The sequence below is a fragment of the Dendronephthya gigantea genome, unplaced genomic scaffold (genome assembly GCF_004324835.1).
Source record: "Dendronephthya gigantea isolate DGI-Jeju-01 unplaced genomic scaffold, DenGig_1.0 000031F, whole genome shotgun sequence".
In the NCBI taxonomy this organism is placed as follows: domain Eukaryota; kingdom Metazoa; phylum Cnidaria; class Anthozoa; order Malacalcyonacea; family Nephtheidae; genus Dendronephthya; species Dendronephthya gigantea.
In genome coordinates, this window is record NW_021163041.1 from 1,871,844 (window position 1) to 1,888,138 (window position 16,295).

At 36.9% G+C, this 16,295-nt stretch overlaps 1 protein-coding gene across 2 annotated transcripts in view; it reads left to right on the forward strand.

The window, feature by feature from the left end:
- LOC114524683 (dynein heavy chain 2, axonemal-like) overlaps window positions 1–15,284 on the forward strand; it is a 35,339-nt gene extending 20,055 nt beyond the window's left edge. For both annotated transcript variants that reach the window (XM_028545834.1, XM_028545835.1), the window contains 45 exons: window positions 176–280; window positions 362–457; window positions 549–641; window positions 960–1,045; window positions 1,441–1,571; window positions 1,639–1,788; window positions 1,988–2,155; window positions 2,273–2,433; window positions 2,737–2,876; window positions 3,130–3,259; window positions 3,444–3,583; window positions 3,652–3,739; window positions 3,853–3,975; window positions 4,069–4,185; window positions 4,368–4,509; window positions 4,615–4,901; window positions 5,260–5,424; window positions 5,496–5,621; window positions 5,731–5,820; window positions 5,918–5,976; window positions 6,049–6,115; window positions 6,502–6,597; window positions 6,929–6,983; window positions 7,253–7,402; window positions 7,580–7,712; window positions 8,060–8,204; window positions 8,680–8,879; window positions 9,085–9,211; window positions 9,489–9,574; window positions 9,654–9,754; window positions 9,950–10,064; window positions 10,322–10,412; window positions 10,589–10,714; window positions 10,858–11,049; window positions 11,189–11,380; window positions 11,603–11,674; window positions 12,002–12,114; window positions 12,318–12,375; window positions 12,467–12,558; window positions 12,628–12,706; window positions 12,854–12,970; window positions 13,112–13,261; window positions 13,612–13,863; window positions 14,564–14,714; window positions 15,001–15,284. In XM_028545834.1, the coding sequence (XP_028401635.1) occupies window positions 176–280; window positions 362–457; window positions 549–641; window positions 960–1,045; window positions 1,441–1,571; window positions 1,639–1,788; window positions 1,988–2,155; window positions 2,273–2,433; window positions 2,737–2,876; window positions 3,130–3,259; window positions 3,444–3,583; window positions 3,652–3,739; window positions 3,853–3,975; window positions 4,069–4,185; window positions 4,368–4,509; window positions 4,615–4,901; window positions 5,260–5,424; window positions 5,496–5,621; window positions 5,731–5,820; window positions 5,918–5,976; window positions 6,049–6,115; window positions 6,502–6,597; window positions 6,929–6,983; window positions 7,253–7,402; window positions 7,580–7,712; window positions 8,060–8,204; window positions 8,680–8,879; window positions 9,085–9,211; window positions 9,489–9,574; window positions 9,654–9,754; window positions 9,950–10,064; window positions 10,322–10,412; window positions 10,589–10,714; window positions 10,858–11,049; window positions 11,189–11,380; window positions 11,603–11,674; window positions 12,002–12,114; window positions 12,318–12,375; window positions 12,467–12,558; window positions 12,628–12,706; window positions 12,854–12,970; window positions 13,112–13,261; window positions 13,612–13,863; window positions 14,564–14,714; window positions 15,001–15,155 (5,712 nt within the window). In that variant the 3' untranslated portion in view covers window positions 15,156–15,284. The remainder of the gene's footprint in view (window positions 1–175; window positions 281–361; window positions 458–548; window positions 642–959; window positions 1,046–1,440; window positions 1,572–1,638; window positions 1,789–1,987; window positions 2,156–2,272; window positions 2,434–2,736; window positions 2,877–3,129; window positions 3,260–3,443; window positions 3,584–3,651; window positions 3,740–3,852; window positions 3,976–4,068; window positions 4,186–4,367; window positions 4,510–4,614; window positions 4,902–5,259; window positions 5,425–5,495; window positions 5,622–5,730; window positions 5,821–5,917; window positions 5,977–6,048; window positions 6,116–6,501; window positions 6,598–6,928; window positions 6,984–7,252; window positions 7,403–7,579; window positions 7,713–8,059; window positions 8,205–8,679; window positions 8,880–9,084; window positions 9,212–9,488; window positions 9,575–9,653; window positions 9,755–9,949; window positions 10,065–10,321; window positions 10,413–10,588; window positions 10,715–10,857; window positions 11,050–11,188; window positions 11,381–11,602; window positions 11,675–12,001; window positions 12,115–12,317; window positions 12,376–12,466; window positions 12,559–12,627; window positions 12,707–12,853; window positions 12,971–13,111; window positions 13,262–13,611; window positions 13,864–14,563; window positions 14,715–15,000) is intronic.
- Window positions 15,285–16,295: the final 1,011 nt, after the last annotated feature.

Here is a 16,295-nt window from a genome sequence, read left to right on the forward strand (position 1 = left end):
AAAGTTTGTTTACATAACATTGGTTTAGTTGGTTACCTACATAGCTCACAATTTATTTCAAGTGAAATTCTTCCAAAACTGCTCAAACCAATCAATTTTACGTGCAATTGTATGAAAAAATCATTACTGAAAATGTTCCCACACTAAAAGGTACTAACCGTATATTCGTCAACAGGATATGCACTTACTTGGTGCTATGGGTCCACCAGGAGGTGGTAGGATGGTCATATCTCGTCGTTTGCAAAGTAGATTCAACTTGATCAACATGTGCTTCCCACAGGTATTTCTAAAATTGACGTTATTGCCCATATTTTCTGTTTTGTTTTTACTGTATCGTCTTTCAATGCATTCTGTATTGTAGGAAAGCCAAATCAAAAGAATATTTGGTACAATGATCAATCAGAAATTACAAGATTTTGAAGAGGAAGTGAAACCATTAGGTGATATAATGACACAGGTACATGCAGCGCTTTCTAAAGAGAATAAAATGGCATGCGAATTTCATTAATGTTTCCTTCATCTCATTATTCTCAATTTTTTCTTCAAAGGCTACCATTGACGTCTATAATACTATCGTGGCAAAAATGTTGCCTACTCCAACAAAAATTCACTACTTATTTAACTTGCGAGACATTTCCAAGGTAATTATATAATCATTTCTCAATCTTTCACATTTTAAAACGAATATATGTATACGGTACAATCTATATACATAAATGTTATTCCAACAGGTAATTTTTTATTAACCAAATTATATCGCCGGCTATCAAATCTAGTCGGCTTTGTTAGTAAATCACCACGCCGCACACTTTCTGTTAACCTGTCAATCACGTCCCATATAGAGAGGTTATCGAAGGGGGTTATCTGTTGACGAGTGTTTCCAAAAACGAGGTCATTTAATGTGTTTGAGAGATAAATTTATTAATAAAGTGATCATATTTGGCAATATTTTTATACAGGTCTTCCAAGGTCTACTTCGTTCAAGAAAGGATTTCCAGGATACAAAACCAAGTATGACCAGGCTCTGGGTCCATGAATGTTTTAGGTATGTGAGAAAACATGTGACATAGTAACATTAGATAGATTTAGATAACATGACGCGACGTCGCGACGTCTTTACACGCGTCGTGATATCAAAATCTATCTTGTGTTAAAAGAGACAGCAAACCGTGCATCTCAGCTTGCATGTGTGCTAGAATATAATGACATGAAGATAAAACGCAGGTGACGAATGCTAAAATAAGTGAGGTCTTTTAAAACAAAGAAATCAAGAAACTATTTTCCTTCATAGGATAGCAGCACTTATATATTTATAACGAGATCCAGATCATTTGGCTTTGTCGCCAAAGAAATATTTTGGAGGGAAATGGGAGTGTTAAGCGAATGGGTGCAGATCTATTTCAATTAGTGTTATTTGAATAATTCTATGGAATATTTTAGGGTGTTTTCTGATCGTCTTGTTGATGAAACCGATAAAGAGTCCTTCATTACACTGATCAGTGACAAACTGGGAACGTTGTTTGATCTTACATTTCACAATCTCTGTCCAAACAAGCAACCTCCAATATTTGGTGAGCTGCATCAATTCTCTTGATTATCATGAAGGGACAACTCTGGGCTAATTACGTTACTTTCCAGGTGATTTTATGAAGGATGGTGAGGTATATGAAGATCTCACAGACTTTCCTGCATTAAAGAAATATATGGAAGATCAACTGGAAGATTATAATATGGAACCTGGTGTCATTCCAATGAACCTGGTGTTGTTTCGAGATGCTATAGAGCATGGTGAGTATATTAGTCTATTCGAAGTACCTTGAAATGCAATGTAGGACTGAAACGATAGAGTATAGTGTGGTGTAAGTAGAATCCACTTGTTGAAAACCTGGACTATATCAGATTGAAAATAAGAACATTTTTGAACTGATACATGCCGACTTGACTCAGCACAGGGAACCTTTACTTTATTTTTATCTTGCTTTCATAGTTTCAAGAATTGTTCGTGTTATCGGAAGACCGCGAGGTAACATGTTATTGATTGGAATTGGAGGAAGTGGTAGACAGAGTTTAACGAGATTGGCGGCTTACCTGATTGGATATAAAGTTTTCCAAATCGAAGTTACAAGGAATTACAAAAAGGCAGAGTTTAGAGATGGTAAGAACTAACCTTTCCGTCATTTCCGTCTTGGAAACCTTTTACATCACGTTTTCTTTTTACTTGGAAGGAAAGCTCTATTTTTCTGTAATTCTTCATGTTTTCTCATCTCAACAGATTTAAAGAAGTTGTATTTCATGGCTGGAGTGGATTATAAACCCACAATATTTTTGTTCAATGACACTCAAGTACTTGATGAATCGTTCCTGGAGGACATCAATAACATTCTGAGCAGTGGTGAAGTTCCGAATTTATATAAACCAGATGAATTTGAGGAGGTTAGTTTCAGATACAGCTTGTTATGCCGCAATCATTGGTCTTGACCGTCTTACAACATGATGCTGTTTTCTAAATTCCTAACGGTGCGGCGAGTTTGTTTTATTTTGAAGGGATTTACATAAAAACATGACATAATTGCAACTGGATAGTCTCTCTATTTTTGTAGAATTTTACTGCCTGACAATGTTTACTAAAACACGTGCTTGCTGGAGTTCCAGCAGCTTGGTATCACAAGCGCCCACGAAAAGTAAGATTGCGAGCTGTCAAGAATGTTTTGTATACTGATTGATTTTATTTTTAAGGTTCGAACTGCTATATCTGAAGCTGCGAAGAATGACGGTATCACAGACACGCCAGAGTCAATGTTTGCGTATTTTATTGAACGAGTCCGAAGTAACTTGCATATTGTGTTATGCATGAGCCCTGTTGGAGATCCGTTCAGGTATTGAACTGTTATTGAACTTGTGTTTTAGATAACTCGATATAGTCCAAGACTCTGTACTCACTGAGAAGAATATATAACAGATATTTTTTTGGCTGATTATAGTTTAGAATTAAAGGCTCAAAGTTTTCTGCTGATTAAAGAATCGTTATCCAGCTATAGGTTTATGGAATCATAAATAGCCTGCATGATTTCTTGTGAGGATAATAGGCCCAGGATTTGATGTGAGAATATCTTGATATTTGCGTTGCAGGAACCGTATTCGAATGTACCCAGCATTCGTGAACTGCACGACAATTGACTGGTTCAGTGAATGGCCAAATGATGCCTTGCTTGAAGTTGCTGAGAAATACCTGGAACCGATGGATCTTGGAGATGATGAGGTAATCATTGACTTGTCAAGAATGATGTTTGAATTTTGTCATTTCTTTAATGCTACAGATGCAAGCTGGCTTTATTCATTAATTTCCGTAATAATTTTTTAATATCTAGCACATGATTATTAACCAATCGATCCATTTGGTGTACCCTTCACATACATCAAAGACTTTTTGATTATTTGTTTAGACAAAAAAGAATATCGCGCAAATCTTTGTCACTACCCATCGATCGGTGGTGAACATGTCAAACCGGATGTTACTGGAAATGAAACGTCATAATTACGTCACACCTACTAACTATTTGGAACTTGTCTCAGGTTATCAAAGGTATGTAACCATTAAGAAAGCTCTAGGTCTGGCTATCGCTTGCACGTGACATTATCTTGTGATTTTAGTTTGCTTGCTGAGAAACGTAAAGAACTTGGTGACGCCGCTGCCAAGCTTAGAAATGGTTTGGATAAGATTGATGAAACAAGGGCAAAGGTACTGTCTTACTGTCGAAATATCTCATAGTGAATCACATCCACATACTTCAGCTGTAATTTCGTTCATATTAGTGTATTAATTTGCCATGTGGTTCTACTAAAAATATTTAGGTTGAATCAATGTCCATTGAATTAGAAGAAGCCAAGGTTAAGGTGGCGAAATTTCAGAAAGAGTGTGAGGAATATTTAGTTGTGATCGTACAGCAGAAGAGGGATGCAGACGAACAGCAAAAAGTATGTTTCATGCCCTGTTCAAGGACGAGTTCTTTGTTGGCAATAGTGGCATTGCAGTCGACTAAACTAAATATATGATTAAATTGTTTTTAGTTTGTAGCAGCACGTAGTGAGAAAATTGGTGAAGAAGAAGAAAAATGTCGAGTGATGGCAGAGCAAGCTCAGCACGATCTTGATGAAGCATTGCCTGCCCTGGCTGAAGCTATGAAGGTAACATCAGGATCTCTGCAATAATTTCTTGGCTAATACTTTGTGACATGATATGGTGCAGGTTAGCTAATCTAAATAGTGATAAGGAGACTAAACTATTTTGGTAAATGGACCCTCTGGCTTTTTGCGAAGTGATAACTGTGCAGAATAACTTTTATAAATTTTAATTATATTTCATTTAGGCGCTGGAAGCTCTTAACAAGAAAGATATGACTGAGATAAAGTCGTATGGTCGACCTCCAGCTTTGGTTGAGAAAGTAATGGAGGCAGTTATGATTTTACGAGGGAATGAACCAACCTGGGCTGAAGCAAAGAGACAATTAGGTAAAAACTATTTATATCTTAGGTGCATGGAAAATGGCTAATCTGAGGCGACTCCTCATTTATTTCGTCATACACTAAACATTTACTTTGAATGTGCGCCTTTAGGAGAACAAAACTTTATCAAGCAACTGATCAACTTCGACAAAGACAACATGTCAGACAGAGTGTTAAAGAAAATTGGTACATATTGCTCGCAAGCAGATTTCCAACCTGAGATCATAGGTCGTGTTTCATTGGCCGCTAAATCTTTATGTATGTGGGTACGAGCTATGGAAGTATACGGTAGAATTTACAGAGTTGTTGAGCCAAAAAGACAGAGATTGAATCAGGCTACAAGTCAACTGAAAGAAAAACAGGCCATACTGACAGAGGCGAAGGCTAAACTTAAAGAGGTAATTTGGAATCCACCACTTTGCATTCGTGAAACAATAGAATGAAGACATCTCGATCTACAATCGAGACATTCCGTCAAGGTATCTCAGGTCCAGGTCTAAATAGAGACCATTCATTAGATAGGAATGTTGTTGAAATATGCCCAACCCAGTGAACTCTCTGTATATACCAACCTTCAAACCCGGGGGTTGTACCAATAAAAAATCCAACACGTTAAGAAGAACCTTTGCATGAAACTACGGGGCTTAGCATTTTTAGATTCCCAAATAAGATATTTTGGGTTTTTCTACTATTCCTTGTTCCTCCTATTAACTGCATGCTCGTTCTTATTATATCATAATATTTTCTGTTCACCAGGTAACGGACAGGATGGAAGACTTAAAGAGACAGTATGATGAAAAACTTGCACAAAAAGAAGAGTTAAGAAAGAAAGCTGAACTGACAGAGCTAAAACTGGATCGAGCAGGAAAGTTGGTATCCGGGCTGGCTGGTGAAAGAGATCGATGGGAGGCCAGTGTGAAGGTTGGTATGATTTAGAACTAGTATGTGCCAGTTTATAGTGATATATTACATTATTTTCAACTTCTCTTCAGGTTCTGGAAGAAAATATTGGTTATTTAGTTGGCGATAGTTTATTGGCTGCTGCTTTCCTTTCGTATGCTGGACCATTTCTCTCCAACTATAGAGATGAACTCGTTATGCAAAACTGGATTGCGCAGGTAATCGAAATTTTATAGAACATGGGGTTTTGCACGTTTCCACATATAAATTTTAATGTAATGTAGGACTTTAATGTAAGCAGTAAAACATTTCTTCTCTGGGTTTTAGGTCCGCGAACTTAAAGTGGCATGTACGCCCAAGTTTTCCTTCGCAGACTTTTTAGCAAAACCAACAACTGTTCGTCAGTGGAATATTCAGGTGCGTACACATTAGATCAGATCAGTTGCATTACATCAGTGAATATGGCATTCGTATTGAAAGGCATGAATACTATAGTTTTGTTTTTTCTTACTAGGGTTTACCATCTGATCAGTTCTCGACTGAGAATGGTGTAATTGTTACACGTGGAAATAGGTATGCATTTTTAGCTGATGTTGGAAGACAAAGTTTGCTGTATGGTAAATTATTTACCAATTGCTATTTTAGATGGCCTCTTATGGTGGACCCACAAGGACAAGCTATAAAGTGGATTAAAAACATGGAAAACAAGAACGTAAGCAGCTCAGAATGTCCCCAAAATAAAACATTTTTTCTATAATGAAACTGTGCTCTAACGTGCTCTAATGAAGTGTCTGTACAACAAACTCCGCCAGTAAATTATCCAAATTTTGTCCCTGATTTGGGACTGATTTCAATAAAACACAAATAAGACATGATATTTAGCTGACGTTTCACAGTAGCTTCCTCCGCAGGCAACTCTTGTATTCATGTGACAGAATTCGGCAAGGGTTACCCGAGTCCCCTCCCCTTCCTCCACCTTTTACTGGCTCCCAATCCTCTGAAGCACAAAAAGAAGCACTCATACCAAAGAGAGGCTAATTTCACAGTATGCATGAAAGCCTCAAAATTCAAGAGATCGCTTACTCTGTGTTTTTGTAGGGTCTGAAAATAATTGACTTGCAGCAATCAGATTATTTAAGAACATTGGAAAATGCAGTACAGTTTGGTTCTCCTGTGTTGCTTCAAAACGTTCAGGTAACTGTTGTTCATGTAAGATTCATCCACGAAATCATTGCTAAAGAAATTTTAGAATGAGCGAAAGTCTAAGCTCACACCGCACTACATGTTTCCATGCAGAACAACTAAAAACTGCAAAGAATACTTTTATTTCTTATTTCGTATGCTTAAAGTTATCTATCACTCACAATGATTCTATATCTATCAATCCAAGTTATACCTACATTAGCTATACCTTATGTACAAAGATATGCATATCCACAATGACATTCATGACTTTCACTATTTTTGATGATGCTCCTCACTCTAGTGTTATCTCATCATTTTCAATTAATTTTTGTGTCAATAGGAGGAGCTTGACCCCTCACTTGCACCTATTCTTAACAAATCTTTTATAAAACGAGGTAAGAATGACCTTTCTGTTTTCTCTTATTTATATGTGATTTGCATAAGAAGAACAAGCCCACCCCCTTGACTCTTCCTCAGCGTTATCCTCAGTGTTGATGATGATTCCTGGGGCTCGCCAACCACTCCCTTTCCTTCGTGACAAACATGAAACATCCACTAAGAGAAGTTCTCATCACTCCATAAGTTCCACCCTCCACTTGATGGAATATTTTTTCAAGTGCAGTCAGTATATTGGTTTGTTTCATTTATGTTTTTGTTTTGATAGGCAACGCGTTGTATATCAAGATTGGTGACAAGGAAGTAGAGTACAATGCAGACTTTCGATTTTATATCACAACAAAACTCAGTAATCCTCACTACACTCCGGAGATCTCAACAAAAGCTTTGATTGTTAACTTTGCTGTAAAGGAGCAAGGTATGTTCTGTATATTCCTTTGCCTCTGATGAGACGGACGACTTCGCTCAGCCTTCATCGTGAGGTTAAAAAATAGCGCTTGAAGCACAAAGGTGATGAATGAAGGAAGTGAAGAATATCGTGAAACAGTTGGAGTTAATTTTGCTAATCAACTGCAAACAAAATAATCTATTTCAGGTTTGGAGGCTCAGTTGTTGGGTATTGTTGTACGAAAAGAGCGTCCTGAACTTGAAGAACAAAAAGATAATTTAGTTATCAACATCGCTGCTGGGAAGAAAAAACTGGAGGATCTGGAAGATCAAATATTAAGGTAGTATTAGTAGCTAGTATGTATCATCACACAACACTACTTTTACATTCTTCTACACTCAGGACAGTTACGTTTTCTTAGAGATCAACTTTGTGACTGAGGGGTATAAAGCCTCGTCTTGGGCCAAAAGACCTCTAAAAAATGTCCAGAGTATCAGATGTCATTCATACGTTAATCAGTCATCGTTTGTAGCATACGACACTGCATGGTTCCCTTTTTCTCCCTCCTATATCTCATATGACATATTACATCTAGTTCTTTTTTGTTGTGCTGATATACTGCTCTGTGTAAAAGCCATGGTCTTCATATATCTTTTATTCTGTTTAACCTACTTCATATATTTGCAGATTATTACAAACTGCTCAAGGATCATTGTTGGATGATGAGGAACTAGTGAATACCCTAAATTCATCAAAACAAACATCGCAGGAGATTGGTGAACAGTTGCAAGTCAGTGAACAGACAGAAATCAAAATCGACGCAGCTCGTGAGGTTCGTTCGACTGACACAATCTGTTGGTTGTACTTTGTTGCTTCAACGTGTATCTTACCACGTTTGTTTCTTGGAATTTCGCACAGTCTCTTCCCAAACGCTATTGAAATGGAATTATTATGCATTACTAATGCAATCTCGATTGTGATTGGCTAAAAACCTACAGATAATTCTCAATGTCTTGCCACCTACGCGACATTAAAAATTATCCGTAGGTGACGTAATTTTTTGCCGCTAGTTTGTTGTCAATAATGACACAGGCTTCCTCTCTAAAAAGGAAATACATAATAAAACAATTATTGAATTCGGTTTTCGCATGATACCGAGAATTATCAAGCCTCAGTTTGTGTTATCCGCCTCAGCTTCGCTTCGGCGAATAACGCAAACTTCGGCTTGATAATTGTCGATATCACACTCAACCTCATCCAATAATTGTTAAATATTACTCGTATATAATACTTATATATTTCTCTAGGGTTACAGATTATGTGCCCAACGTGCCTCAATCTTGTTCTTTGTTCTCAACGACATGGGTCGTATTGATCCAATGTACCAGTTCTCTCTGGATTCCTACATCAGTTTGTTTAATTTATCCATTGAAAAAAGCCAACGAAGTCCACAATTAGAAATACGAATTCACAATCTCAACGAATATCACACTTATTCTGTTTACAAGTAAGTTGAAGCTTCAGAGATGTAATCATATTTCTATACAATGTACACGGTAGTTTTATAAAACGTGTTTTCTGAGGAGGTTAAAAATAATCCATTTAGAAGTTGTTTTATCAAGTTTACATCTTTTTTTAAAATCAGAGCGGCATTATAACTTACCTTTTACTTGGGAACTTTATTTTTAATTTCCATCACTCCTGTTATATAGGTTTACCTGCAGAGGATTATTTGAACGTCACAAACTGTTGTTCTCATTCCAAATGTGTGCTAAAATTCTTGAAGCGGCTGGCAAACTCAATATGGACGAGTACAATTTCTTTTTACGTGGTGGTGTGGTAGGTTATTTGTTAGGTTTAACATGCAATTCATTGCCAATTTCTCCAGCAAACTATGCAGGTTTTGCTTTACCACTGGTTGATTTGAGTTTCTTCTTTAGTCCAATTCTTTTGCATGCAGGAAAACTGAATGAAAATATCGAAATACTGAACACCATTGTTGGGCATGGGAAAGATTTATGCGATTCTCAAAAGTCAAAACGCAGCCGGAAATCAAAGTCACTAAATGTACTTTATTGTTTATCGAGAGTTTATTTTGAACTTTTACACACTTCAGGTTCTTGATCGAGAAGAACAGATTGATAATCCCTGCACGGGATGGTTAACAGACACTGCTTGGGATAATTTAACCGAACTCGACAAGTATGTAAACAAGATAAGGCTGCATGCATAGTGCATGATTTTTAAATGATTTTTGCCTAACTTGTTATACTTCTTTAAGGTTACCTAATTTTCATGGCATCGTGACGTCATTTGAACAATACCCACGTGATTGGAATATTTGGTTTACAAGTGCCGAACCTGAAACAACATCTTTACCAGGTCAGCATGCATTCGTGCTGGTGCACTACTAACCTTATATCATATTGCTTTTGCAATTTACTTACTTTGTCTTTTCTCTGCATATATATATGTATACACCAGTCAAGGGCGTCACTAGAATAAAAATTATCATTGTGTTTCGCAACACTCCGACTATCTCGACCAGCTCATTTTTCAACTTTAAATTTATTTCAGGAGAGTGGGAGAACGCCTGTAATGAACTTCAACGAATGTTGATAGTACGATCTTTGAGACCCGATAGAGTGTCATTTACTGCAACTTCATTTATCATCAACAATCTTGGATCAAAGTTAGTGAGATTTTCTAATACATTTTAACAAAGAAAAGGGCTTAAATTGATATTTTTAGTCACTGAGTGGCTTATTTATTTCATAAGATAGATTATATATATTTGATATTTATTCAATTTCTTCATTGTATATTTGTGAGCTACCCATAAGTGAAAAAACCCAGTCAGTATTTATCTGTTAAAGAGATGGATTTAGACCGCGTACGGCCAAAAGGGTGAAGTTATTACGGAAGATTTACAATATTTTGTAATTGTAGGTTTGTTGAACCACCAGTATTGGATATGAGTTCCGTGGTAGAAGATTCAACAACACGAACTCCTCTTATTTTTGTTCTTTCTCCTGGTGTGGTAAGTTAATAATAATATACATGTAGTCAGAGATACATCCGCGGCACAGCTCGTATAACCCATACTTTTAAGACGCCTTCGCTTTTCCCTAAAGAAAATGCAATCGTACAGTCAAGTTTCATGTCCATTGTGCTTATAAGTGTTTGCTGTAATTCTTAATTTCTTGTCTGTTATAGGATCCGACAAGTGCTTTAATTCAACTTTCTGAGAAATGTGGAATGAGTGAGCGTTTTCATGCATTGTCACTTGGTCAAGGTCAAGCACCGATTGCAACCAGAATGATTAAAGAAGGTGTAAAAGAGGTAAAATGTCTGACTAGACGTTAATATTGGTTCATAACGTTGATTGCTTCAGGAAAAGATTATAAAAGACGTTGTCCCTATTTCTAAAATCGAGCTTCACATCATGAAACGTATGTTATATAGCTGTACTCTACGGTGTTTAGGGTAACTGGGTCTTCCTGGCAAACTGTCATTTATCTCTAAGTTGGATGCCACAACTTGATAAGCTTGTCGAACAATTACAAGTAGAAAGTCCTCATCCTGAGTTTCGTCTTTGGCTGAGCAGCAGTCCACATCCGGAGTTTCCTATTTCTATACTTCAAGTTGGAATTAAGATGACCACAGAACCGCCCAAGGTAAAGTAAATGCTGCATATAAAGCCCAGTGCAATCTATATTTGGTCAACAAGGGCCTAGATTCGGGCCGTGTCTGATAATGGTACATCAATTGGGTGCATATAATCATATCAATGTTCTCATTTTTTTTCAACTTTAGGGATTGAAAGCAAATATGAAACGTCTGTATCAATTGGTCACAGAACAACAGTTTACTCGTCGTCAAAAGCAAGACAAATACAAGAAATTGCTTTTCTCTCTGTGTTTCTTCCATAGTGTACTACTTGAACGCAAAAAATTCCTCATGTTAGGATGGAATATTATGTATGGCTTCAACGATTCTGACTTTGAGGTCAGTATCATTAACATTTGAGATAATTCACTTCTTCAGTTGGAGTGTAAGGCCGGGATAAATTTTCACAGGAATAGGAAATAAGAATCTGTTGTGCCTTAGTATATAGTAATAGTGTATAAGAGAGAGAGACGTACTGGAAAATGAATGGGAATAAGATTATGCTGATGATTGTATTTTATTAAGATTGCGTGAGGTTCATAACGTTTTACTTATTCTAAGGTTTCTGAAAACTTGATTGGAATGTATCTGGATGATTATGAAGAAACACCTTGGGAAGCTCTGAAATATTTGGTAAGAATAAAGCAAGAAAAAAATATTGTCTCTAGGGTCACCTTCAAATATATTTCTTGAAAGTGATTCAATGTTTTAAGTGCAGTTTCACGCATGTTGAGCAGTGTAGTATTTGTGTCCTAAAAGACCTTTTTCATATTGACGTCAAACGCGAGATGCAAATGTCATAGGAAGTTTGTTTGGCTCCTCAAAACAATCAAACTTCTCGTAACATCATGCAGTCTTTCTGCGTTTGACGACATTATAAGAAATATGTTTGCAGGTTTTGAGCAACTAAGGCTAATTTTCAATGCGTCTTATTTAACAAGAAGGAATTGTTTTGTATAGGTTGCTGGTGTGAACTATGGTGGTCATGTGACTGATGATTTTGATAGACGACTTCTTATGACATACATCAATGATTTTTTCTGTGACGCGTGTTTGGATACTCCATACTTCAAGTAATGTTCTTTGAAAACTTTTCTTAATTATAATTACTCTGATTTTATGCAGTTTGTTCGGTGGAATAACAACTGTTTTGATTGTAAAACTTTTACTCTGATTGTTTTACTGGCTTCACAACTTATGCCTTGTTGAAATTTGTGGGGTTCTTGCATGTCCCACTACGCAACAGAGTACAACATACGTGTTTTTATAAATATAGATTGTCAACTTTACCTACATACTACATTCCAAAAGATGGCACTCTTCAATCATACAGAGTAAGTTTAATTCTCACCTGCAGCTATACTATAGCAAGACATTTCAACACAGTGAAATTCCTTTTTTTAACGAATATGTTATTTTGGATAGGAATACATCAGCATGTTACCAAACGTCGATCATCCTGAAGCGTTTGGACAACATCCAAATGCTGATATCGCAAGTCAAATTATTGAAACCAGGTTCGTGTGAAATATTTTCTGGCCTGTATTTTTTTTCATTTTGGTGTTAAAAATCTGTAATTTTTTCAGAAACCTCTTTGGCACATTATTGTCACTTCAACCACAAATTGCTTCAGTTGGTGGAGCGGGTCAAACAAGAGAGCAAAAGGTACAATAGTTGTACTGTACGTGGTATATACAATTACATTCTGTGGTCTCTGATGTTTTAAGATAGAGAAGAAGTTTCATCAAAATGCAGTGTAGTATAGACCTGTTTTGTTAAAGGGAATGAAGGTTATGTGACATTATTTTGTAGGTTTTAGACCTTGCAGCAGATGTCTTAAAAAGAGTGCCGGAAGAAATTGATTATGAACAAACAGCAAAGATTATGGCTGATGATCCATCTCCACTTAATGTCGTCTTATTGCAAGAGGTATACGACGGAATATCACTTTTGAAACTAATAGATTATAATGTTTAACTCATCCAGCAGTTCCTAAGAAGCAAATGAAAGGAAGAGAAATTGCCAGTTAGGGATGATATAACTTTCGTTTCCATTCATCTTGTTTCGCAGATATCTCGGTATAACAAACTTCTTGCGACAATCAAGTCATCGCTTATCGAACTAGAACGCGGTATTAAAGGTCTCGTTGTCATGTCATCTGATTTAGAAGAGACATTTAATTGTATTTATGACGTTCGTGTTCCACCTCTCTGGGGAAAGGTATGTTTTTTTTTTGCTAACGAATTTACCAGGTTTGGGAAAATTTTTTTGAATACAATTGTACATTCTATAGTCTATATATACAAAACTATATTTAAAATGAACACTGTTCCTGCTAGTTGATCGCGAGACGTGTACATAAATATGTGTAAAGAAATTCGTAATAAGTCTCGTCATATACTATGTAGTGGTAACCTATAAGCAGAGCTAATCTTACCTGATAATAAAATTTATTAAACAACTCAATGCCTGCAAGTGAAATAAAGTGAAATAGCATGACAAAATTATGGCAAATGTTCATGTTATATACTCGTTTCTAACTGAAAATTTTCTACGCTTTTTTTATGTAGGCCTATCCTTCAAACAAGGCTCTAGCTAACTGGACACGTGATTTGGTTCATCGTGTAGATCAGTTTGCTAAGTGGGCAAGTACAGCGCACCAACCAGTTATATTCTGGCTCTCGGGATTCACATTCCCAACTGGATTTTTGACTGCTGTCTTGCAAACATCGGCGAGACAGAATAATATCTCGGTTGATACCTTGTCATGGGAATTTACGGTTTCTACTGTGGATGATAGTAACATAACTCAGTACCCTAAGGTTAGATGAAAATTATTTATAAAGAACCGTGAATTATTCAGCTAGTTTATTCTTCTCAAATCGTTTCAATTTCTTACCAAATTCGGAAAGGGCGGGGATACTGGCCAAAGCTACTCAAGCATTTTTTTGTCACAATTCGATTTTCTTTAGATTTTATATTACAAACAGCCTCGTCCCCAGGCTCCATTACGTGCGCGTCGTGCGCGTGGGGAATGTCGCGCGCAGGGATTTTAACATGAAATAGAGCCTGGCAGAAAATGCAAGCCATTCTACAGAAATCGAAGAGAAGTGTATTTTGTTACATTTTGTTACATCTTAATTTTTGACACAGACTTCTCTCCCACACAAAACCTTTCCTCCAATAAACGCATCGAATATTGGTCTTCGCATTGTGTCCAGCAAAGAACGCTCACTATCTGTCAACTTAAGAAATACTTGCTCATTTCTTTGTTTGGCCGCCATCTTGAATGCATTTTCTGCCAGGCGCTCCGCCCGCGAGAGCTTCCCCACTGACCCACGCGTGTTCCCCCGCCGCGCCGGGGACGAGGATGTATTACAAATTTAACTTCGTTTGAGGGATTGTAAAAAAAGTCGTTTAGCATGCTCGTTGATTTTCCAGAGTGACGAATCGCACATGACCGCATTTCGAAACCTGGGCGTGAGTAACACCCGATGTAAATATGAAATATTTTTAATATAGGATGGAGTATGGGTTCGTGGCTTATACCTTGAAGGAGCAGGTTGGGACAAGAAAAATGCCTCTCTGATCGAGGCAGATCCTATGCAGTTGGTGTGTCCAATACCAACTGTGCATTTTAAACCAGTAGAAAATAAAAAGAAAACTGGCAAAGGTAAAAATTCTTCCAATTTTTCGGGTACAAAAAGTTATTATAGTGCTTTAAAGCAGTGAGAGGATAAAAACAAGTTAAATGATTGAATACGAATTCTAGTGTTTCACCTTCCTATTTTGTAAATGTCGCTTCTATAATTAATATCCTGAGGGCTGAGGCCTATGGGCAATGATGAAGAGTTGAAAAATTAAATTCCATGCATCAACATTCCTTGCATTTGTCGTCCATCGTAGCATTACAATGAATTGCCTGTTTCTATGAATTGACATTTTACCTTTATTTCTAGGAATTTACTCGTGTCCATGCTACTATTACCCTAACCGTGCTGGTACCTCAGATCGTGCTTCCTATATTGTAAGTGTTGACTTAAAATCTGGTGCGATGACAGCGGATCATTGGGTCAAACGAGGAACAGCTTTGCTTATGAGTTTGGACTATTAAGACATCTACCTTCATGCATGTAAATATTTGTACTGTTTAAATGATATATTTTATATTGTAAATGATTAAATATATTAAGTTAACACTTTGTACATTATTCAACAATCGTTATCCATTCTGTGGCAGATATATACTTCTGAGTGACGTTTTTTCTCCACAGTTTAACATCATTTGCGTTCATTTTGGCCTGCACTCTTTAATCGGAAGTCGCGCACTAGGACATGCAGCAAAAAGCAGGTGCCTTTGGAAGTTGCATCCAAAGATAATCTTCCGACACGTACAGTCTATATAAACATACTTAATATAGGGGCGCTTATAGATATATAATATAATAATATCTATAAGCGCCCTGGGGCCGCGGTTGTATAAAAACTTAGTTAGCGCTAACTGCAGTAAAAAGTAGTTAAAAAGTAGTTAACTTTAACACGTAGTTAAGTCGGTTGTATAAAAGTGTGGTTATGCTTTTAGGTATAGTTAACTATCCAAAACAGTTAAAAATGGCGGCTTTATTAAGAGTGATAAACTTTTATGAGCGAGATAATATTCAAAGGCAACGTTTACCTCGAGTTTTTAATCGACATCTTCCCTGGGACGTTTCTTAGATGAAGAATATTGGCCGGGAATTCTTAATTTTCATAGCGAGACTCATCGAGGACGAAGCTCAAACCACTAACAAAGCGAACCATGCGATCTCCACCGAACAACAATTGGTTATTGCTCTACGATTCTTTGCTTCTGCTGCATCCAGGGCGCTTATATAATATATACTATATGAGCACCCTGGCTGCATCCAAAGATAGTCTTCCGACACGTACAGTGTGGTGCCACGCACAGCCACGCGCGCGTGATCAATCATAATTACAGCAGGAATTTTTCGCGGTAAATTAGTGCGCGAAAAGGCAATAGAATGTTGGTTTTTCTGCAACAACCATGTTTTATAAAATAAAATTTTCTCAGCGCTCTGGACTAATGAAAAATGTTGAAGAAGCGGAAAAGCTCCTACGGAAATACGAGTTACCTTGCACGATAAATTTTTATTGCAATAAGGAAAAAATGGCATGTATAATACTGTCTTCCATTTACATATGCGTCAATGGCGTACAAATATAGCAATATGATGTTATATGATGATTGATGTGC